The following is a 24,602-nucleotide window of genomic DNA, read 5'->3' on the forward strand; positions in this document are numbered from 1 at the left end:
AGCCCGCTCGCCGCAGCCAAGGTCACAAAATTTAACCTGATTTCATGTGATGAGATTTACTGTACATGTAATATTTCGTATAAAAGGGTGACTGGGGGTGCTTTTCCCTCCTGGAAATTTCTGTGCTTGGGCCCCTGGAAGCCCGGAGCTTGCACGATGTTTACCGCTGTAATTGCGGCGCATGACACACGGGTTTTATGAGCGAGAATCTCTGAAATCGCTCTGCGTGCTGCACTCCATAAAGTTCATTCATAACTAAAAATAGACTAATGTACGAACTGATTTAGCATTATACTGAAGCTAAGGAACATAGGGAGACTGCAGAATTCCCTAATATGGAAGAGAAGCTGAGTTTTCAAAAGCAGCAGTTTATTTGTTTCTGAAAATGGACAACATATGTAAAAGATTTAATATACAGAACCAGGTGTATATATAGCATAGATCTTCATACGTGCCCATTTTCGTTCTATATAAAGTCTTTATACAGCCTGAACCTATAAATTCAATAATAGATTACTAAATTAAGTCTGCACAATCACTTCATAAAAAAAATCATTTCAATTTAAAATACAGCTGTAGGGGTTTGGACAATTTCCTGCATAATAGAGGCCCATCCCTGAAATGTAAATAACACTGGTATTAAAACAAGTCAATCAGGCACATCAGGAAAAAAAAAACAGGTACATGAAAACATAAATGCATTTTCCAGCCTATCCTAAGTAAGGATGCCAAATCTTTATTTCATTCGAATGTTGCTTTGATAAATCACTACTGCTTCAGCTGGCTTTTTTGTTTTTTTTTTTATTCTCCAAATGTCCTGTTTTTCCTGACAGAAATCCGGGGCCAATTAAGTCTTAACATTGTGAATACAACAAACCATCAGGATTTTGCAATAAGAATTATTCACTTCTTTCCTGTGTACCGTCAGCATTCTTAAAATACTGCTACTATAAAATTAAACAGCGTGCTCTTCAGCAACACATGACGTTGCCTGCTCTGGTTTTTCAACTGCAATTGTGCAATTTTAAAATTCCCTTCTTTCTCAATGCCTTTTCCCCAAACAAATACCTTTGATACTTACAAGATCACAAAAACAAGTCAGACCTTTTTTTTCTTTTTAAACTTACAGGGCATCTGTAATATTGTTGACTGATTACACAGTAAAAATGACAAACATTACTTTATCTGGTATATACCCTAAGCTAATTGTAAGGCTTTCTCTTCTTAATTTGACAAGATTGAAATATCACAAGAAGTACATATGGAAACTCAGAAAATATAATCAGAGAAAAGGCAAAATGAACATTTGAAAAGACAAATGATTCTATTTGCATAAGCAGATATCTGTAAGGCACTGCCTCCCGGTTGCTCCTGCTCTCACAGCATAGCTCACAAGCACCATAATTGCCTTTTCTACCCCAAAACGTTGCCCCTGTTACCATCAGGAGGCTTTATCCAGCAGCACCCAGTGATGCTGAGATGGGCGAAGAGGAGACACAGTGCAGCCGGGCAGGGAAGCAGCAGCGAGGTGCCAGGACCCCCTGCCCAAGGACCCTGCCCCCAGCAGCTCCAGCGCCCCAAAATACCGAAACTGCCACTGAAATGACAAAGGGGGCATCGCAGTCCTATTTGACATGGCTTGCTCATGTCAAACTATTTGCTCCATGCTCCCAGTCACCAACCCCTGGCTCTCGAGCAGCTGGGAGCACGTAGGGGTTCCAAGCCTGGCTCACAAGCCCAGCAGCAGGGAGCAAGGGCTGGGGAACAACTTTAATACTGACCTGTAGAAGGCAATGGGGATGCAACTGGCTGCTGAGCCCAGCATCATCCAGCTGTGTTGGAGCCCACCTGCTCGCCTGGCGAGCCACTGTCCCCTTGCCTGCAGACCAGTCTCTTGGGCTGGGCCTTTCTTCAGGTCTGCACAATACCTGATGCTGTGCTTTGCGGGATTAGGTTGCTGGAAGACTGTGGGAAGTTCAGAAAGCTCAAAACCCACCTTTTTCTGCCTGATCAAATACATAGCAAGAATTTTATTAACTAATCCTGATCAGTCCCCTTCTGACAGCATCTGGAAGGGTTTTCACACTGTACGGGAATCCTCATCCCCATTTCCAATTAAGGGATCGCTCCACTCCCAGATTCGCCCACTCTGCCTGCCATCAGATCCAGGTTTTTCCTAGAAGCCTTCCCACCAGCCATGACCTGACACTGCCAAACCTTCTGTATATCTAATTTTAAACAAATAAAAATAACAAGACAAATCAGCACCTCTCCTGGACTTCCAAGCACACTATTAAGTATACTTGGACTTCAGCTAAGGTGAATATGAAGATTCATTTTCCCAAGAGATAAATATTGACTGAGGAAAAGCAAAGGTCAAATTGGTCAGTATTTACTCAAGAAACTCTAAATCTTGATGCAGTGTAACAGACACTCTGAATGTCTTCATCAGCTGCCTCTGGAGATCTTTTCATTATGACTAAGGATTTCAAAAGTATAATCTTGTCCCCTCTAAAATTTACATTTAAAAAAAAGAAACTCACGCACACCTATGGCAAGTAGGAAGCTTTCCATGCCTGTGGCCTCAGCAAAAGGGGATGTGTTGGTTTGCAAACGCTGTCTGCTCAGTCCGCATGCCAAAGCTCAGCGGCCCTGACCTCCGAAGACGTGCACAATAAAAACTTTCTGACTCATCACATGACAGTATTTCAGACTAACATGAACAGGAATTTCTTCTCTGGTAAGGATTAATGCACTCCCTTCTCCCTCCGTCTCAAATATCTGTAAATTAAGTCTGAAATTTTATCTCAGGCTTCTGTTTCACATAAGGAATTACTTTGAGACAATGTCAATCAAGAGCTTTAGCGGAGTTATAGTCCTATTATTTACTGTGGCAAGTATATTAGTCCTATTATTTAGCTAAGGTTTCAAGCTTACTGCCTGATTTCTGCTGGTCTTCTATCATGCTATTTTTGTCTGAAGCCACAGCCCTACAGACTCTTCTTTCCACAGAACTGCACTGTTGAAAACAAAAATTCCAGGAAATGTAAAAAAGCTGATTTTTCTTAAGATGCACGAGGAAGGAAGACACACAAATCCTTCGGAGTTTCAATTCTGTCATCCCCCGAACTCCCCCCAGCACCTTCACATGGTCACTCAATGACCGCAAAGGTCCCAACCCTCCCACTCCTCTGTTCATTCAAACAGTCCAGCATGGCGAGTGAACTCCTATTTCTAACCTTTGTCTCACTAAACAGTCAAACGTAGCACAGATTTGTTGCAATCACCATGGAGATCAGCTGGTTTCAAATTAGGCACAAACTGTTTGTTTCCTTTGCTATTTTTATTGAGTTTTGAGCCTATTATGCTCCTCCCATCCTGCCCTTTCCTTCTCTTTCGTGGCAAATGAGAAAATCCTCCTTTCTTGGGAAGTCAAATCCTGGCCACAGCCACTCCTGACCTCAGCAGGGGGTGGTAGCGATGCCCTCTTCTCAATTGCCTTCCCTCGCTGGTTGGGGAGGATGGGGATGTGGCCGGGACCGTCCAGAGAAGGGGAGGAAAAGGCAAGTGCCTGGCACGGTGAACTGAGGAACAGGAAGACTGGAGCATGGGGCAGTGGGGGAAGCCAGACCTCTGCGCTGTTTAGGTTACATACAGAAAGTAAACAAATCCAGCACCACAAATCCAGGTGTAAGTGTCACTCTTTCACAGGGTGACACCTGGGCTACTGCAGCCAGAGGCTACTGAGCACCACCTCACTGCAGAAAGGCTGTCTTGCACCTCTGAAATCACGGAGCAGTTCTTATTTGACTCCCAAAGACGAAAAGTCTCTAACAGAAGTTCCTTTGGAGGCACAGAAAGAGACACAAGGACCGATAGATAGTGCTGAATGTAGGTTTCCCACAGCCCAAGTCAATGGGCTCCCTGTGCCAAACATGCAGCAGGCTGGGATCTGACAGTCCCAAAGGGGCATATGCCAAAGGCAAGCCTTTCCCACAGCTCCGTGACAGGTACAGCTTCCCTCAAAACAGCACCGAGTCTCCACTAAAACATCCCTCTGCTTCTGGAATCGTACACAATCCATAATGTGGAACTTAAGTTTAAATTCAAAGACCAATTAAAAAAAAAAATTAAAAAAAAAATCAATGAAATGCTTTTATGAAACAGGAGATTGATCTGCAGCTTAAAACTTCCAGTAATGTAATATTTTAGAACTTTAATAAATAATGCTTTTATCTTGATTGCAAAATAATACCCTGCCATGAAAACACAGAGCAGAGGTAGGAAATTGTTCAACAAGAATTAAAATGTCACGCTTTGCACAGAATGCAGCATTACAATTATTGGTGAAACACATTTTTCAAACTTGTTAACATAAAATTAACAATTACATACATCACTTAATTCTATAAGTGCATATCTCTCGAAGTACCCATTAGCTAACCATGCCTAGTTCAGTTTTAATATACATGCAGGCTTTGCAGCACAGAGGGGATGTAACTATGCGAGTGCTGGCACAGTAAACCCTGAAATGGCAAGTGCTATTAAATTGAGATGCAATCACGTTGAAAGGGAAACATTAACAAACAGCAGACAATTGAGAAGAAAATACAGGGCGCTTGTGTTCTAATACATGTGCTTCAAAACCTTATATAACTATTCATTGTCTAGTTCATCTGGCCAGGGGCCCAGTTTGCTCTATGCTATGCTATACTAATTTTATAACAATAAACTGTTACACAAGCTTTATGCAGTCATGCATATGAAGAGGTTGTGGAAGACATTACATTCGATTATCTTTCTAGCAAAGACACCATCTTGAAATGAAACATAGCCTGGTAGAAGTATATGAGTTAAAAAAAAAATAAAAAGAAAACAAATGTGAGTATATAATTAAAAAAAAAAAAAATCCTTTCAAAAAGGCTGGTTTTTTCCTCTGAATATCACCTTCACATTATGCATGACAGATGAATACCACTAATCCCATAATACAATGCAAGAATCTGCATGTTCCTGGATTATGTTCATTTGAAGACAATCAGTGATTTTTGGAAATGTACGCCTTTTTTTTTTTTTTTTTAAATACACCTTCTTTTTGTAAAAACAAGGCAAAATGGTTTACAAAGCCAAAAGGAATGCGTGGAATAGCTGGGGTTTAAAAACCCTTTATGTTATTTGTTGCTTTAGCATGAACTAACATGAACCACTGAGATGCTTCAGTTAAGATTTATCTGTACCACAAACATTTGTAGGATAGTTGGAAAACAAGGGGGCGAGAGACGGGGCAGAAAAGCATATACAGTACAAACCAGATGCGATCCAGAAAAGTCATTTCGTATTCCACATTTGTCTATGGAATTGTCTGAGAATTTTCTGCTGAACATTATTTCCAGGTTTATCACAGCAGTTCAAAACTGGCTATATTTAGTCCCTGACCAGTGCCAGAAAGCACTACCAGACTATAGGATCATGGCATATTTTAAGTTTGATATGTCATCAGCCATCAAGGCCAGAAATAAATGTCTTTTATAATCAGAAAGAGTAAAAGCCTCAGACCTCCAAGATACATACGGGATTTTTTTCAGCTCTAAGTCACCAGATATCAATCTTAAAAATCACATTATTTTGATTACCCTTGTGCCTCTGTTACTTCCCAATCACCCCTTGCATATTTTGATTTTAACATCTAATCTAAAAATCCCCCCACTAAAGCTAGTGAACCAATGTTTTACGTGGGGCCCCTGAGGCACTTCCACATGCAAATACTGCCACCACATACCAAAAGCAAAGAGTCAGCAGACAAGTGGCACTGAAGTCAATGGATGTAGGACCAAACCCCAAAAAGCTTTAGTGCCAGATTCTGATCTAAATCACATCACTGTCAATCCAAAGTAATTGACTCTTGTGGATTTACATGAGTGGAAAGGAGATCATAATCTTGCTCTTAACCTTTACCTTTGAAGCTGAGATGGTCATAAATCCAATTTTTCTATCCAACAGGAAAATGCCAGAATGTCATAATCATCTTCTAACCAGGGCAGGCAGTCAAAAAAGTTCTGAGCAACGCTAACAGACAACTATCAGGCTCTTCAATTTTAAGGTATCTAATGAAAATAAACCAACTGAAAATACTTCTAGAGACCAAAACCCCAGGACCCTGTGCTCCTGCACCCCACCACACCGAGCGATGGCATAACCACTGGGGAGACCATGGAGCAGCACCATAGCTCATCCACAGACACGGACGGGCACAGGACATGGCCACACCAGCATCGTGGTGACAGAGATGTCCCCAAGAGTATGTCAACCCAGCATGATAAGGTTGTTTCCCACACTAGACCAAGCCTTTCATGTCAACCGTTCTGATGAAAACCCCCAAAAAAGGAAAAAAGACCATAGTGACTGAAGGCTGCTACTGCAGAAAATATTTCCATTTCATTCCAATGGCATCTTCCAATGCTAAAAACGGCATCAAAGACTTGACTCAGAAGAGTGAGAAAACCTCCTGTACAGTAAAAGTTATGCCAGAATTAAAATGCAAAATGAGAAGAAGTGGGAGTGGGGTGGCAATGCAAGAGATGGGCTGGAGACAAGCCTCCGGCAAGGGGTTCACCTGGTACTTAGACCCATGCCCAAAAACCTCCACCAAAGGCAGTGGGATCTTCAGCCCTTCTCTTAACTGCAGGTGAAATGCAACACAAGGCAGCAAAACTTTCCTCAGCAAACAAGGAGTGTTTGTGGACTCTCCATCATTTAAGGATTGTTACATTGTTTTGGTCTAGGCTCCTGAAACTAACAAAGCCCAAGCGACTGCAACCTCCTGCAACTGCTTCTGGCTGCACAACTCACCCCATCTTCGCATCTGATTGACGTGCAAGACTTTGGCATTGTCTGATTTTCATCGATATTCATGCTCGGGTCCCAACAGTCAGTGCAGCCCTGACGCCTTCTCCAGCTCACCTGAAATGGGAGCTGATGCTTCTGCTCATTCATCTCGGCTGCCTTTGCTCTCCCGAATATTTCTGATGGTTGCTAGGCAACCATTGTTGAATACATGCATGAGGCGTTAATTGTCTGAGCACTTTAAAAGAGGAAAATTCTTTAAAACTGAGGACATTGCCACACCAAAAATAGGATATTTCCTTTATGAAGGGCAACACTCGTGGCTGGTAACGTTGATGGCTGCAGTATGTCAGAGGCGAGATGAGTCATGGAGATTACTCACATGCAGCACAGCACAAAAGCAGCATCTTAGGAGACCGGACTTTATAATAAAGTTTTATTTTAAACGAAGTGCTTCAGTTCTAGTTTTTTTCTTCTGACTGCTGTCATTGGGATATCACGGTCCATATTTTCTTGAAATTAATGGCGTTGGGTCCAGCTGCTGTTACAGTGCTAGAACTCACTGAGTGTGTCAGTTCACTACCCTCTAAACCCAAAATGGCAGTGGTGAGTACTCCTCTTTGCTACACTTCAAAGAGATATTGCAGTTTCACTGCTGATCCTAAGTGCTCTCTGCTCCTTACCCGTAAACGTGCATTTCATTTTATAGCGTCTTTTTTCCGCAATACATTCCAATGTCATGATCATGCTCTAACGACAGTAAACACAGACTTCCATGAATTGACTTAAAACTTCTAAACTAAACAACTGCAAGGACTTGCAGCTAGGTAATTTTGGGTTTTTTTTTTTGTTTGTTTGCTTTATAACAAACCCATCTCTACCATAACTAAACATTCACAATGTAGACGTATTCATCTTAATTACAGACTGCCTTTCAAAACAGCCAACACCAAAAAAACCCTGAAGAATCATCATTTTTTTGGCAAATCAGTCAAATTATTATGGTTCATTGCAAAACCAGGATGCTATAAAAGAATCAGGGCAACCATACTGCTAATTTTGAATGTGGTATTCTGATCTAAGAACTTCTAAAGACCCCAGGAATAATCTTTTCCTTGTTTTTCACACTCATGCTCTACCTTTGTGAAAGTAGGTAATGGGACACAGGCTCATCTCAGCAAAGTTCAGCTGAGGTTTGTAAGACTTCTAAGATGAAGTGACTTATTTAATCAACGAAGTGAGAAATAGAATCATCAACACCTACTTAAAGTAAACATGCCACCCCACAGCAAAGAGGTGTTTTTATTGGGAGTTTAACTTCTACTATAGTTGCAAATCCAGAGCAAAACACAGGAGGTGATGACAGAGCTGGAAGGCTGCACACTGCCCTTCTGTTGAAGAAGCAGCAGCATCTGCGAATGTCACCCATGGCAGCAGGATGATCACCATTAGTCTTTTCACATATTCTCTCATCCTTTCTGTGGGCTGAAATGGCCGATTTTAAATAAATTCCTCCTCTTCTATTACTCACTTGTTGCTAACACCTACTTTTTAATTAACATGCTGTTTAAAGCTATTACGCAAAAGGTAAGGTGACTGGAGACGTCTGTGAAGGACCCATCAGAGAAGACTCATGAAGTTGGTACACTAAGTCTCTAGATCTTGCAGTGTGTAGCTGCACATCCAAATGAGATGCAACTGAGTTACATTTTCCATACTTCAACTGAGGAGACAGCCCTCTGTAGCAGTTACTGAAGTAGCCTAAAATGGACCAGATCTAGTTTTCCCTGAGCAGATGTCCCCAACAGAGAAAGGGACTGATGAGCAGAGCAGAGGAGCTCCGACACAGGCAGCCGCTCATGGTGGATTGAGATTGGTAAGGAGAACAAAGAAGACAAGAGGTCTCAACAGCCACGAAGGTGGACCAGTGAAGACACCAGGATTTAGCTCCTAATGCACCAGGTTCCTCCGTAACCCTGTACCTCAGCCCCCAGTCCCAACAAATGCTAAACTTCACCTTGTCTACTTAAGAGTGTAAGCAAATCTTGGGAAGGTTTGTTGTACTGTATAATGGACAAGAGATCCAACATAGTCAAGCCTTGACTAGCCCAGATGCTACAAATTATTAATAAAGTAACAGATTTTTAAGGCCAGAAGGAACTGGTAGGATGTTAGTGCCCTGTTTACTTTCTGCAAATACTGCCTATACGATATCAGTGACCACTGGATGAAGACAGTATTTCCTCCTTGGGTAAGGATCGTGGCTTTTGGAAAGTAGTCTTGATTTAAAAGATTCAAGTAATAAATAATCTAAGTTACTCCTGGCTAAGTTGTTCCCATGCTTAATTACCCCTCACTGGTAGATAATTGTGTCTTGGTTTCAGCATTAATTTATCTGCTTTCACTTGGAAGCATGGGGTCCAGCTACGTGTCTGTCTGCCAAATTAGAGAGGTCTCTACCGACACAGGTCTCCTCATGAGGGTACTAAAAGACTGTGATTGAGTCCCTTCTTAGTCTTCTCCTCCATGTGCTAAACGGATTGCTATTCTTTAGTCTTTCACTTGAAGGCAAGATTTCCATGCTACAAATTGGGTTTTGGCTCCTTCCTTAACCCTGTCCAATATTTCAATGCAATGTGCAAAGCATGGGCATCAGAGTTGGGCACAAAGCTGAAAGCGGGGAAACAAAAATCTCTCTAAACTCTTCCTGCTCTTCCATGTTCCTTTGCAGCCCACAGTTCAGGATAATACATTTGAGTATTAGTAGTGCAGTTATCCCATGAAATCGCATCGTCTTTTTTTTGCAGAAAGCCATCATTATTTGACTGACTTATCAAAAATGTTAGCTCTTAGGGGGTTTGATAATGATTTCCTCTAGCGTCATATGCAGCAGCAGTAACACCTCTATTTCTTCTCACTATTCCCCTGCTTATTCATCTAAGAACCAGGTTTGCTCTCCTACTCTCATCAGTCGGTTATCTATCATTACCCTCAAGTAATTTATGGCATTAAGACCAACACAGCAGCCCCAAAGCACAAGGAAATGCTTATCTGATCACTAAAAGACCAAGATACAGCTACATCTAGTACCAGGGCCCAAACTCCAGCTGAAATGTAAAATGCTTCACTGGCCTTTGGCTCGTAATGGACAATAAATCAATTAAAAAACATTATAACGCTCGAACTGCCAATAATAAGCCTACAAAAAACCCAATTAAAAAAAAAATAAAAAATTTGCCTTCATATTCAGTATTTACGCATAGAAACAAGGTCCTGCAAAGAAACTACCAGCATGCATTGGCTACCACTGGGAGGATGGATGCTCATGCCCTGACACAGTGGTACCTTCTCCAGTGGACACAAGCGAAAAGGGATTGCCGAGGTCTCTTTAAATGTTTGTGTAAATGATAAAGTAATTCACATATTGTCCATGATTTATGGCTTATGAAGATGCTGACAGGTAAAGAAAACTTACTCAAACAGCACTGGGAAAAGTCCTTCCTCTGGATCACCCTGAATGCCTTTACTTGATTTCAGAGAGAGAAAACTATAGCAAGAATTTTAATGCCTTATTTTGCCTCTTCTGCAATTTGCCTGAAAAACAAATTCATAAAAATCCAGCCACATCAAATTTAAATTCTGCAGAAGTCTCACCCACCAGTAATTACTACTGCAGTGTTTAAAATTTTAAAAGAAAACAAACTCAAACCCGAACAAAACACCATTTTTCAATTATTTTTCTTCCTCTGATTTCTCTCCACATTGCATCATCTCCCAATTACTGTGATTTTGCTGAGTGTGCCAGTTTCTTAAAGACACAGCTATAAAATGTATGGACTAATTGTTGAGCAGAACTGAAGAGCTATTAAAACTGCAATAGTACAGCACTTCCAATGGTAGTCTATTATTTCTACATGATTGGTTTTGTACAGTCCAACTCATGCAGTGAAACTCTTAGATAAATTAACTCCTTCATTTTGACATAAACATCAAAGCGAGAATTAAAGGAGAACGAACATTATTTTCTGCCGCTGTTTTAGACATACTGTTCATAACACCCATGCATGTTCCTGGAAAGTTACAAATTATTTAAATTGAGAAAGCCATTTGCTGTTTTATCAAGGCTGTAATACATAAAATCTAGCTCCAGAATTATCACATTTTCCCATTTCATGTTTTCCTGTCATCTACATGGTAGAGCATGTTTACAGAACTTTATAATATACAATTCAGTCATTTCTAAACAGCACTATAAGAGTAAGTCTGAAATGTACACATTTTAAAGATTACATAGTGAACACCAAACCCTTTCCCAGCTGTTTTAAATTTTGAATTTCCCAATAAATGAATAACATACTAAAAAAGCAAACAAGATCTGACATTATTTAGTCTAAGTTTCTAAAATGGCATAACATCTGTAGCTAAAAACAATTTTCAATAACTATATTTAACTAGAGCAGTATTCTATTATTCATAGCTCATTTTCCTTACAGTCTAGGGGACATAATGTGGTGTTCAAACATTTCAAACATTTCTTTTAATTGTTTAGTCCTTCCAACAGCCAAACTGCAGCAAAAAGAGGGGGTAAAAAAAAATCTTTACTCATAACTTTTATGTATATTCATGTGACCAACCCATGATCTCAGTTCAGTGCCACAACTGTTCATTAACACACATCACAGCCCCCCAGTCAGCACTGGGAGCTTTGAAACCGCGCCAGAAGCAGGGGCTCAACAAATGGCACTTTGACCTTTTCACTACTAACTTCAGTCTTTATTAAAATCTCTAAGACGTCAGCTCTCTCTCCCTTTTTTACCATCTTTTATCTGCACCCCAAATACCTAATATTCATTCATTAAACAGAAAAGTTTGCTACAGTCTTACGTAATTATAGATTCCCCTTTCACTGGCAATCGGCTTGTGAAATGCCTTTGACTAAGAAAGGGAACGAAACACTCCCTCCCCACACCAAGCAACTCTAAATTCAGATTGCTCACTCATTTCCAGGGAAATCAAGCATGCTCCCTAATATTAAAAAAATCTCGCAGCATCCAGGCAAGTTTAGCTTCATTTTATGTTCCTCTCATTAAATTCCAACTTAGCAACAGACAACATGCTCACCCTGCTCTTTGCTTGCTTTTTTAATTTCACGTTTGCAACTTCACATCTTCAGCGTGAGCATTTGTAGAGGGATAGAGACCGATTTTTTTTCCCAGCAGGGTTTCTATTCCCTACAATAGAATCACCAAAAACAGTAGTCCCATAGAGTAAAATGTAACTAGAGACAAATAGAGGCTTTGATCATTGTTATGTTGCTCAAACATAGATAGAGGGGGAGAGAAATCATGCCTCATTTTTTTTTCTTTTTGCCTAGCAGTAATTAACTAATTACAGATCAAGAAAAAAAAAAAAATCAGAAAAAGTGCGCATGAGTCATTTATGTGTTTTCGTTCTTTGTAAACTTTCTGGCACACCTTATATGCTTCATTTCTTGCTTTAAATAAGTAAGTACTGGAAAACATGCACAGTATTTGGAACCAAGGGTAATGGCATATTAATTCAAAGTTTGCTTTGTGTCAGTCTGCATTTTCCAGATCTGAAATGAAACTTCAAGGAAACCTAAAAACTCGCCTGCAACCTTTAATTTATACCCCTTTTCACCCCACGGATTACCTAGAAGGTATAAGCTACTCATTTAAGCGGCCCAGGGAAGTATCATCATGAGGTGGCTTAGTTGCCTGGGATACTCCTATCATCCTGAGCAGTGGGGAACCTGGGAAGCCTGAGCTCCTAAGGGGGAAAACTAAACAAAGTAATGAGTAACAGTTACAGCTCCTTAAAACGTGCACATTAACCTCGGTATTGGGAAACTATTTGCTTTTTCGAGGCAGCACCCTCCAATTGAAATAATGACAAATATTTTGAAAATTCCATCTGAAGCCAAAATGAAATTACTCAAGTGCACTCCGGGAGAACGAAGCTTTTTAGTATGCTTTCAAATGAACTCAGGTAAATTTACAAATGGCCTATACCTAAAAGACCATTAACTAAAATTACATTTGTTTTTATTGAAAGACAGCCTCAAGTGCTGACATGTAATATATGACATGTGATACATAATAATACTCTTAAACCAGTTCTGACATAATATCTCCCAAGGCATAATAACCACAAATGACTGCTTTAGTTAAGAACTAGCCAGGAGCAAAATAGATCCATGTAAAAGTAGCTTTAACCATAAATACCTCAACAATATTTTATGTCACTTTGTAAAAAAGTTAAAGGACTCCCATAATAATTAACAACAAAAACTCCATGTTCTTTACTATTGTATGGTGGTTGTGAAAGGTTATTTCATAGTCCCGCAGCTGCCAATGCCGTAAATTATGCAGGCACCAAGAAGCATTAAGGAGAAATAATAGCAATTTAAACTAAGGCTGACGTAATTCATGATAAACAGTCATTGGAAAATATTACAATGTTGTCTTTTTTTTTTTTTTCTTCTTTTTGAGTGGGTTTAATCAGAAGAATGTGACCATATTCTGACATAAACCACTTCTCTTTTCCATTGTATGGGCACGGGAACAGGGGCCTTTCCCTGGCTACAAAGGTCTCCCAAGCTCCCAGCACCTTGGGGACGCTGCTTGTGAGGCTTAGGGTGTGTGGGACCAAAAACTCTCCCGAGACAAAGCCCAAGAGTCTGGGCAGTCCTGGCGCTCAAGGGAGGCACTGACACCAGGGGAATGGTCAAACGAGGGTGCTCTAATGAAGTCATACTGCAAACAAAAAAAGATGGCTCCAGAAATTAAGACATGAATAAGGGACATGGCTCTCACACTCATGATGAATGCATATCACCTTACTTCTCACTATAATGATAAGAAGTGATTTTGATAGCTGAATCATAAAACTAGCTACCGAGTGGAAATCTTATATAGGAAGAATTAGTCATTTATATCTACCATCATTTAGTGAATGGACACCAATAAAAAAGACGCATGTGTAATAAATAACAAACCCCATGTAACAAGTTACATTTATCAGGCAGAGAAGAACAGCTCACTTGCTGGGGTTACCTTTGTTTGCTGGAACCACACGTTAATACTTTGCCAAACTCTGGCTAAGAAAACGTAAACCCCACAATGCCATCACATAATCAACTCTTCAATCAGCCATTAAAAAGGAGAAGTTAAAGGCGCCAGACAGGATGTGGGCACACCCAGGCCCTGGGCTCATGGGAGGGCATCTCACCCCCAGTCCCGTGCCAGCCCCAAAAGCTGGGGCTGTCCCAGCATGCAGCCCGTATCGGCCACCCCACAGCTCCCAGCCCCGATGCTCCCTGGAGCAGCCAGGCCATGTAGGAGCACCACAGGACAGTGACACTGTGCAACCAGCATCGGTCCCTCTCTCCCCGACGAACCCCCAAGGGCACCCGAAAATGGAAGGAGCCACGTGGACTCTCCAAGCGGCCTGGGCAGGGGAGCTGTGTTCACGCATCTCACATAAAACCAGCATTCTCCAGAAATTAGTCTTGATTACAAAGAGAAAAATAATCTGTCTTAATATTTATCCTGGTTAAGGCTATGGTTGCTAGTGAAAGTGCACCAAAAAAAAAAGTAGAAGCTAACAGCATTTTCTTCTATTGAAGTTCTTGCAGACAGGAAGGTATTTTATCTTACTTTACCACACATTACTTATGTTCACTTAACAGCTTGCTGTTAACATTGAGTGAGATTCTGCCTCTGGTTAACTGGTGAAAATCTTGAGTAACAGCCACTGAAGTGGATCGAGTTATTTTGGATTTACGCCACTAAGTGAGACAGAATGTGACCCCTTATCAGTGCCTTTTTGCTTTGAGTATACAAATATTTTATGCATTTCAATGAGTGACAGAATGCAAAACTTGCAAATATTTATTTTTAGATGTATGGGGAAAAAGCAATTAGAGCTAAAAATGTTAAGAATGAAGAAATCACTTAACAGAAGCGATTATGTTGGGCACATAAACAGCTCTGCCTTCAGACATTTTATTCAAATGCTGCAGAGCACACTAGAAAATATCAATTGTTTAAAAAAACTGCAAGTATTTTTTCACAACTGAAAAATCAATCATTATAAACAACATCTGGGGATCATTAATATCTTACTCTACAGTTGAATTAACAAAAAAAGAAAGAAGTCTGACCAGAATCCAGAACATTGCCAGATTTGCTTTTTCAAGCTAAAAGCTTATGTTTACAGAGGTGGGGTGGAAAGGAAGAGGAAATGTACATTTATCTATATGGTATATAGCACTATTATGCATTAATCGCTACTTCCCCTCCAGCTATGTCCTGTTTTTGTTTTGAGAGAGTTAAAATTTGAAATATTTAGCTAAGCCACCCTGCCCAGGACCTTGGAAAATATCTGCATATTTTTCACACTGTAGGAGATGCTGCCATAAAGCTCTATCAGGATCCCAGTTATCCATGCTAATAAAAAGCCTCTATACTCCTCCTGTCGCATTTCTAAACACTTACACGTTTTAGTCTTAGCAGAGGAGCACTAACACCGATTCCACTCTAACATCACATTTGTGTTAAAACAAAGAAACCCGAAGCATCTATCTTAAAACTTTGGGGTTTTCTGAATTTTACTGCTATAAATTATCCCGCAGGTAGCTAAAACAGTCAATATCAATAATGCTGATACGTCAGCTGAAATACATTAAAAAAACCCACCCTTTCTGGCCTAGTACATTTTTTGTACCAGAGCTGGTTTAAAAAGAAAAGCCAACTTTGACTCACACAAAGTCACCAACAGGAAAACTGTATTTCGTTTAGACTGGAAACATTCATTCTTCTTCCCCCCTTTTTTTTAATGTCTCACACCCTGCCAAGGTTTTGTTTTATTATGTTTTTCCCCTAAACAATTAATTTTATCTAGGAGTCACAAACTTCTATAAAACTGAGATGCACAACGAAAGTAGAGACCAAATTTCACCTACAACCAGGAGTAACGGTACCACTCTACACTCTGACGGCAATCGCCTTCATTCAACACATTTTTTCCGGCACATGACCTATCCCTAGAAAGCCCCTTCTTCTTCACAGCGCTGTCCTTACGTGGTTTCCCTGGTCGATGACAAGAGAGCAGGTGGGTCCTTCTGAAATTGTGGGCTCAGAGGTCAGTAATTCATCCCTCACTCCTCACTCCCCAGCCAGCCCTGGAACCCAGAGCATCCGCTTTCTCCATTGTGTTACAGGGACATCCCTAGTTGGTGAAGGTTTTGGTTTTTGTTTTGTTCTTAATGTAGATGTGCATGCAATATATTAAGTTTTACTGGAGGAGAAAGGGAGAGGAGGGAAGTGAAGACTGCAACGCCCTTTACACATATATATAGATAGTAAAGCAAAGAAGTTTCCTTTTTCAGAGAAAAAATGATATTAATACCACAGCAGGATGTAGTTCTCTCACTTTCTTTGTATGAAGTGTTTTATAAAAAATTGGCCTTTACATGCAAAAATTAGACTTTTAACCTTCTTTTGGGGGTGAACAAGTGTTTACAGTACCCCAGGGACCAAACAGCTTGTTTAATGGCATATTGGACCCAGCATGCTTTAAAAAGAATCCAGAATTATTTAAGATTTACCAAATAGATTTTAAAAATCAAGAAAAAAAATAATGTATTCTGTTTTCTCTCTTACTTTTGTTTGTACAAAAAGCAACCCCAAGCTCACAAAATGAAAGTGTAAGTGGTTCATCCTTAGCAGGCAGAATTTGTAATATTTATCTAAGCAAAGCACGGCAATAAATCCTTCTGTGCAAGATCTTCACTTGGGAAAGCTGATGGAGCTGTAAGGAATCCACCACCATCCAAGCACCCGACCCTCCTGGTTCTCAGCTGTCTCTCTGTTCCCACCACCTTTTCAGTCCCCAAGCCTCAAGAAGGTGGAGCTCATATGACAGAAACATCTCCGGGCTCCCTTGCTGTAGGTGCCCACCTGCATCTGGAAATGCAGCCCACAACAAGACTGCCAAAGGATCCACACTCAACAATGCGCCGTGGGAGTCACTCGATGCAGTGGAGCAGGAACGAGTGCAGTAGAAGGTTGAGGCACCTTCTTGGGACAAGCAAACGCAGAGGCTGTGTGCTGCTCCAGCAACGGCTGCTCACCCATTTCTGCCCAGTGACCTCAGATACACCTTCTGGACACCACACAGGTAGCCTGGCCTCCATCTACATCTTCAGTTCATAATGAAAACTGTTAGGATCACGATTTTTTCATTCCTTCTCTCTTGCAGCATATCTGACGACACAGCAAATCCCCATAAATTACATGCATTTACAAGTTATCAAATAACAGTAACCCCAGAGGCTGACAAATGAAAAAGATTGAGAAATGCCTTTACCAATGATCTTGAGTTGAAGAGAAATGAATTGTTCAGCTGGCACATGTTTTTATTTTAAGGGAGCAATCGTGGACAACTCTACTCCAGCCTCTACTCCACTCTACTCCAACCTGTGGGTTGAAAAATCTCAGATTTCTTGTTCCTAGCCATTTATCCCAGCATTTCACTGTCCACACAGGCTGTTTTGTGTTGGTGAGGACCTCTAATTGCTCTTACTTCAGGAGAGAAAGACGTACACAGTCCGACTGTGGTCATACCCATGAATTTTGGCTATCAAGACATCCAAGCACGACTTGTGTCTTCTGCTTTCTCAACAGAAGCAAGCTTTTGAGACTATTTGCATTCTGGAGGGGAACCCTCTAAGGCAGTTAGATTAACTAATCAGTAGTTAGATCAACAAGCACGGGAGCTGGAGGCTTCTCCCTCTGCAAATGGAGAGCGAGCCTTTCCCTGGCAGGCTGCAAAGAAAGAGACGCAAATGTTTGAGCCTTCCAGCTGTCGAGCCGACTCCTCAGCAGCCCGATTCTCCAGTGGCCGCCTTGACAGGACCTTGTGGCACACAGAACCCAGTCAGAGGAGAACCAGGAAAGGGCTCTGCAAGAACAGTCCTGCCTAGACCACCTGGGCACACCAAAAAAACCCTCTGCATTATTTATTTTCAATAAAGCTTTTTTTTTTTGTCCTGGTTTTGCTTAAAACAATTCCACATTTCCTGCTTTATTTATTCTTGTTACACCCTACAGAATGGCGGAAAACAAGGGGAGGTCGGGAGTTATGAGGACTCAGAGCTGAAAAGAATTTTTTTTGTTAAAAATGTGTAATAAAAGTAGAGAGAATACTTCCTGGAAAAACATTTCTTTCTATTAAAACCACCTAACAAGGACAACAGCTTACACGCTGCAGTGAATGGGGCTCTTTGTAAAGGTATTTCTGGTGTCTCACTTGTGACATGCTGGATCTGTCGCGCAGTACTCCAACGCTCAGAGAACATGTAACACCTTCCTCAACAGCAACGCTTCTCAAAAAGACCTGGCATCCGTATCAGAAGCCAGCACTTCCCACATAAAGACATTAGTAGACTGTATTTCCCAAATTTTGTACTCGCTTTAGAGTTTGGAGAATTTCAGGTGAGGAGCAAATACGCGTTCCTACCTTGCTCCTTCTGCACGCTTCTTTCATTTGCAAGGTAAGAAATATCCAACCCCTTCAAATTAAATGTGTCTGGATCTCCTTATAGACACCTTTTAAGAATTTTAGTCACATTTCTGTAATCTGGTCTCCCCTCAGATTTGACTGATAAATACCAGTGCCTTAGAGTAATCCATTTATCTACTGTACCACCCTGCCTCTGTTTAGCTTTAGCAGTCATCACTTTCCACATGTGACATCAATCTACATGATATCAATGTAAACTGTTTGGATAACGAAGTGTTGTACATTTTATTGTCCTGCAAGCAAAGAAAAGGATAAAATAGCACTTTGCCTGTTGCCTTCAACAAAGGTAGTACAATTGACACCACACATTTTGCAATTCAGGAGCAGAACCATACCTTGGCCAGTTTTTTCTTCCTAACACAGCAGGGCTTGCAAATCATACCACATCATTATTTTCATAAGAAACACTTTTAAAGAATAGTAATTTTGTTGTTTGTTTTTATAGGCATTTTTTAAAAATCTGCTCCTAAAACCAAACTATATTTTAAATACATATTTTTAATTTCTATGGCTAAGATTTCTGTGGCTCTGGTTTGATAATGAGATAATTGCCTCGCAAAGGTCAAGAGAATGGCATAGTTAGCTTTCAGAGACTGAACAAAGCACTTGCTATGGTTCACTACGCATGGTTTCTGCATCACTCCACATCTCTTTGATTCATCTATTACTAATATTCCATGATACACTTACATTATGGATCCAACTATTTCAACAAACCTGTAATCAAGGAATGACCCTGAATAAAATACTCCACAGAAAGCAGATGGTACACTCATCAAACGCCTTCAAGCCTAAAATAACCTTTCCCATACAGAAAGGATAGTTGATTAAAACTGAACTTTATATTCTGAGCTGGAGTTCAGAGTAAATAAAAACCAACACAATACTATTGTGTTATTGGACCCAACTTCCAGGGCATTTCATTCATTTTTTCACCACCTCCACCCCCTAAGAGCAACAAGCGCTTTTATTCATAGTTCATTAAAAGCCTGTAATGTTTTGTGTGAGCGTGAGCAGACTTGACAGTTTGGGCCTGATCCTGCAAAAGCCTGACATCACAAAATTACAACTATCCACAGCAGTAACGTGCTCCAGCAACAGCACATCACGAGGATGGATCTCTCCTGCCTGTTGGAAGCTGAGGAACAGTCCTGCACCACCTCACAAAACGCCCCAATGCCACCAGCTGGGTTGGTGCTTCTCTGCCAACACAAGGCCTGGCCTGGGCACCAAGCTCAAAGCCAGCGTGCTGGAGCTGGGAAAAAGGAGGAGACGATTCTCCCATCGCAGGCATCGCCAAACCCCTTCCCTCTCACTGCTATTGCTGTATGTTAAATGGACAATCAGGAATTCTCTCTCTGAGACCACAGGAGCTTCCTCGCGGAGATGCAGGGATCTCACACCACAAAGGCGCACCCACTGCTCTGCAAGCAGACTGCCGCATTAGCCGCAGCGCTCATCTGTCTGGTGATATGGGTAACAGAACTTAATTCTCACAGCATAGGTACACTGCTACAGAAATTACACTGGACCCATTAACTGGAGTTGCTCTGGGTGTGTACACAACGTGCATTCTGCCACACACTCAGCAGCACATCCGCTGCCCTTGGGTTGATCTGACATACACCAAGAGAAGTGCGAAATCACCTGGCAGCTATCAGGAGCCAAACTCTGCAGCCCTCTCTCCCAGCTGTAAGGTGCAGCACACTCCCCTGGAGCTGCAGAGCATTCTCTGCATCCTTTGAATTAAGAGGTCACCTCCCAGAAGTGTCTCTGCACTTGTAAAATCAAGGTCGTAGCAGTGGCAAAGCCCCCACTGAAGAAGCCCATATTCTGAAAGGCCAGAATCACACCAGCTATAGCTGACATTTGCTCGGGGCCCTGGGAGCACATGCACAGCTGATGAGTGCTCTGCAACGGGACACACTGGGAGTCTCTCCTGCTTTGCATTTTTTAGCATATTGCACCAACAAGGACTTAAACCCCACGCTTTGTAAAGCTTCTGGAAATACACAGGATATAGGCGAATGGTTACGGTAGATAAATTTCAAATCCGTCCAAGGGATCCTTTCACTCATACTGAGTAACTGTGCTACACACTCTACTCCTGTAGCATTATATTTGATTGTGATAAACTCAGGTTGTAATACCAAGACCACTAGTGGCTAGAAGCCTTCAGTTTCACAGAGGAAAGAGCACATTTGGTACTTAACATTTCAACCATAAATAGCATTGGTTCACTTCAAAGGAACGACATCTTGCCACTGGAAATCAGTGGACACTTAAAAAGAAGAAAAATGCCTTTACTTGTGAGAAAAAGAAAATAGCTGTATCGTGACTTACCAAACTCATCACATATACTTTCATTTTCTATTAGAGTTGGATGATCAAATGTATCCCGACAGTAGAAGATTTGGGGATTCTTGCTTGTTACTGCGATGCCTCCCAGGGCTAAAACAAACTGGTCTGTTAGTATTGAAGAAGGCTTGTCCTGAATGCGCTTTAACATGGAACGATATCGACAGTACTGTGGGTAGCTGAGAATTAGCAGGTTTGAATCTTCATCATCCTCACCTGGATGAAGAAAAGAAAAAAAAAATACTCTTAGTATGCCAGAAAAATACAAAACAAGAGCTGTATCTCAAGCATCTCAGAAAACTCACAGCCCACACATTCAGTCTTTTCTCAAGACCTATGTTTTATAGTACAGTGGTTTTTGAAAGAGAGGTTAAAAATAGAAATTTTTAAAAGTTTACTGAAACAGCTTACTTTCTGTCTTTCTGTTCAGTTCTCCTATGCTTACCCACAAAGACTCTACCTGGATAAGCAAGAAAACACGTCTCTCCAGAAGCTGGCCAACAGCCTGAACCAAAGTGCTCTCCACGCTTTGCCAACTTGGCTGCTTCGATAGAAACATTAACTGTCATTTTTACTCAGCTCCCTACACAGCCTTACTGAATTCATGTTTACACCAGTTAACGTCTTTTAAAAATAATAATATACAAGCCCCAAAGCATACAGCTATTCATTCTCCTTCTGAGTATCTGATGCTGGCAAGTCCCAAGGGGCCCCTGGGCAGGGAGGTGGGTTGGTCTGACCTGGCCATTGATGCTGAGCTGCCCCATAGGTGGAAATAACTTTCCTCACATTAACTGCAAATGCAGCAGGACTCAATAAAACACCTGCAGAGCACAACGAGCAAATGAATTTTCAAACAGCTCATACTGACGAAATGTGAGCTCAAAATATAAAGCAATCTGGAGCTCAGACCTTTCTATTCCCCCAGGTTTTAGATGATATTAGGCACAAAGGCGACAGATTTTGAAATATCACAATCAAGTTTCATCATATGATAACCAGCAGGAAATCTAAGAGCAAAAAAACCCCACGAACCAACCAGATATGCAAACATGAGAAATTATTCATTTGCAGGTATGCAGCCAGTACTTAACAGCACTAATTTTTATGCTCATTTATCTCCTCAGGTGGGGTAACTGAACATGGCTTTCCATGCATGCCAATGAAGACAAGGCAAGAGCATTTGCTCTACATTTTCTGCTCTACTCTGGTTACTGAATAACTCAGCTATTTCTTTTGTCAGAGACAAAAGGTCTACTATTTAAACCCATTACCAATACTGAAATCATCTTTCTTACCCTTAAAGTAAAAATCATTTCAGATATTGAAAGAAATGTCAGATCAGTTCTCCCCAACTAAACACGATGGCACAACTCATCTTGATTCGCATGAGGCAATGGAAATGTTGACACATAGAAGGCTACATTTTAAGAAGTCTCTAGAAGCAGATATATCACCTAGAATGTCATCACTGAAGACGAATGCAGTGCTGCAAAAAAAATTAACCCAACAGACGGACTTGGAAGTGCTGGTGTTACAGACACAGCTCCTGAAAGCCAGCGCTTCTCAAAACTCAGAACTTTCCCCACTAGCCTGACATAGGCAGAGAAATCAAACTATCTGTGTAAAAAAGTAAGAGTAATACGTTTTGGTAAACAGCATTGACATTTCTAAGAAAATGAAATTTATGGCCCTAAACCCTCTTTTGGTCGATAAGGATGTGGTCAAGCTTTTCTTTGTTTACAAGAAGTATCCCCCACACAACAGCACGACTGAGCCCCTTGGCCCTCTCATCTTTATTAAGAAACTCTAAAAATCAGATCAGAAAAACTGTTCTAGGAATTAACAAGCATACGATCCATCCTTTAGCTCCTTTGAGAGTTTCATATAAGCCTGCCTAACAGTTATTACTACTTTATACCTTTGTATAGATAGTGGAGAGCTGAATCTGTTGATCTGACAGCAACTTTTTTTATGCCAGGATGTGGTCAGCTTTTTAAACAGGGTGTATATAAATGTATGTCCCATGTGCCTTTGTAGTAAACCATTAGTTTCTAGACAAATGTGCTGTAAGTCACTGCACAGAATTATACAAACTTTCTACCCCTGACAACTTAACTCAAAATCCTGGCATAAATTAAAATAAAGTCATTTTTTACAGGATCATTCTTATACGCGCTTGTGCAACTCCAGTGAGTACTTTATGATGCATTTGTTTCCTCTCCTTATTCACTCCGGGTTCAACAGATAATTCTAAGAATGAACAAAGGCTGAATAAACTAAAGATTTGTTTAGTGAAAGACAAACAAAGTGTTCCAGGAACAAAGACTTTTTTTTCTCAACCACGCCCACATGAGAAAGAGAAATCAAAGTAGACCAATCCCTAATAAAATGCAAAGAACTATTTCTTTCTTCAAGCAAAATCTAACACGTGACATTTAATGGTGGGTTTAGTGTATATTGCTGAGTATTCTCCGTAACTATGATCAGAAAGGGTTTACTCTTAGGAGGAGTAGAGATCAAAATGTGGATTGCACATCGTTGAAGTCAAGAAAACAACATAATTTCTAAAAACATTTAACTGAGATGCTGTATTTCTGAATCTCATTTTAGATTCAACAGAGGGAACGTGCTAAAAGACAATACCTACAGCAGGCTGCTTGTAAGGCTCAACTGAAATCACTCTAATCCCATGCTTATGTCATAATTGTGTGTTTTAATAACTGCCTCCAATGTCAATTTCTTGTTTATTTATATATTTCAAGAAAACAGAGAAACTGTAATTAGGAGGCCAGGTTCCACCCCTGTTTTCCGAGTGTTGCCTATATATGCATCAATGTAATCCAACAGTTTCCTTTGTGAGGGGTAAAGAGCTGGAATTTGGCACAGCCTGGCATTTATGTTGGATTACATGTTCTTCAAGTTGTCTTTGTAAGTAAGAGACGCATGAAATGCCAAACACAATGAATCTATGCAAGAACTGACTTTTCAAATCAGCACAACCATTTTTAATATGTAACGCAAGACAATTAAAAGCCCCAAAAGGAAAAAAAAAAAAAAAGCGCCTGCTAAAAGCATGAATTCCTAACAAATCCATCTAGAGCCAGAACTATTTACAGAGAGAACAGACAAATACAAAACTGTAACTCGCTTTTTGTTTGCTTGTTTCGGAAACATCAGCCCATAATGTTATTGCTAACCGCCATAATCTACTCTCAACATCAGTAAGCATTTTTTTTCTTTAAAAAGACCTTCACACCAGGATTTTATAGAGCTTGATGGAAAAACTATGCATGTTCCTTCCTGTACCTAATTACCTCAACTGCAAAAGCTGCCAAGTATTTTGCCCTTTAGTTCTTTTAATCGTATTAGTGCAAATGCGTTTGGATGCCAACAGAAACAAACATTTAAAGATTTTTTGCTTAAAAGATTCCAAATATGTACGAGGCTGGTGCTAGGAAAGCACACTCCACTTCTTCCCAGAAAGCACAGAGTTATTTCTGTGGAAGAAATATGAATTTGTGCCTCTTGTAAGACTAAATGTCTAGTTTCGACCCAATTTAAGTAAAATAATGTCAATATGAACCGCTCTCACAATGATTTATGCTACCTTCTGTTACTTTATTACATTAGACATTCCTTTCTCTAAGCTTTATACTTTTTGCCGTGCTCCTAGCAACCACATAAAGGCTGAGCACCAACTTTATGCGCCTGGCACCCTTCCAGGCTCGACTGTTATTGATAATTATATTGAAGTTTCAATTTAATTGCTGCTCTGTTGTGACAGAGAATAT

At 40.6% G+C, this 24,602-nt stretch overlaps 1 protein-coding gene across 2 annotated transcripts in view; it reads right to left on the reverse strand.

The window, feature by feature from the left end:
• ARID5B (AT-rich interaction domain 5B) overlaps positions 1-24,602 on the reverse strand; it is a gene marked incomplete at its 5' end in the record, with an annotated part of 113,790 nt that overhangs the window by 47,894 nt on the left and 41,294 nt on the right. For both annotated transcript variants that reach the window (XM_080347622.1, XM_080347621.1), the window contains one exon: positions 20,794-21,024. In XM_080347622.1, the coding sequence (XP_080203748.1) occupies positions 20,794-21,024 (231 nt within the window). The remainder of the gene's footprint in view (positions 1-20,793; positions 21,025-24,602) is intronic.

The sequence above is a fragment of the Nesoenas mayeri genome (assembly GCF_963082525.1).
Source record: "Nesoenas mayeri genome assembly, chromosome: 7".
Classification (NCBI taxonomy): Eukaryota; Metazoa; Chordata; class Aves; order Columbiformes; family Columbidae; genus Nesoenas; species Nesoenas mayeri.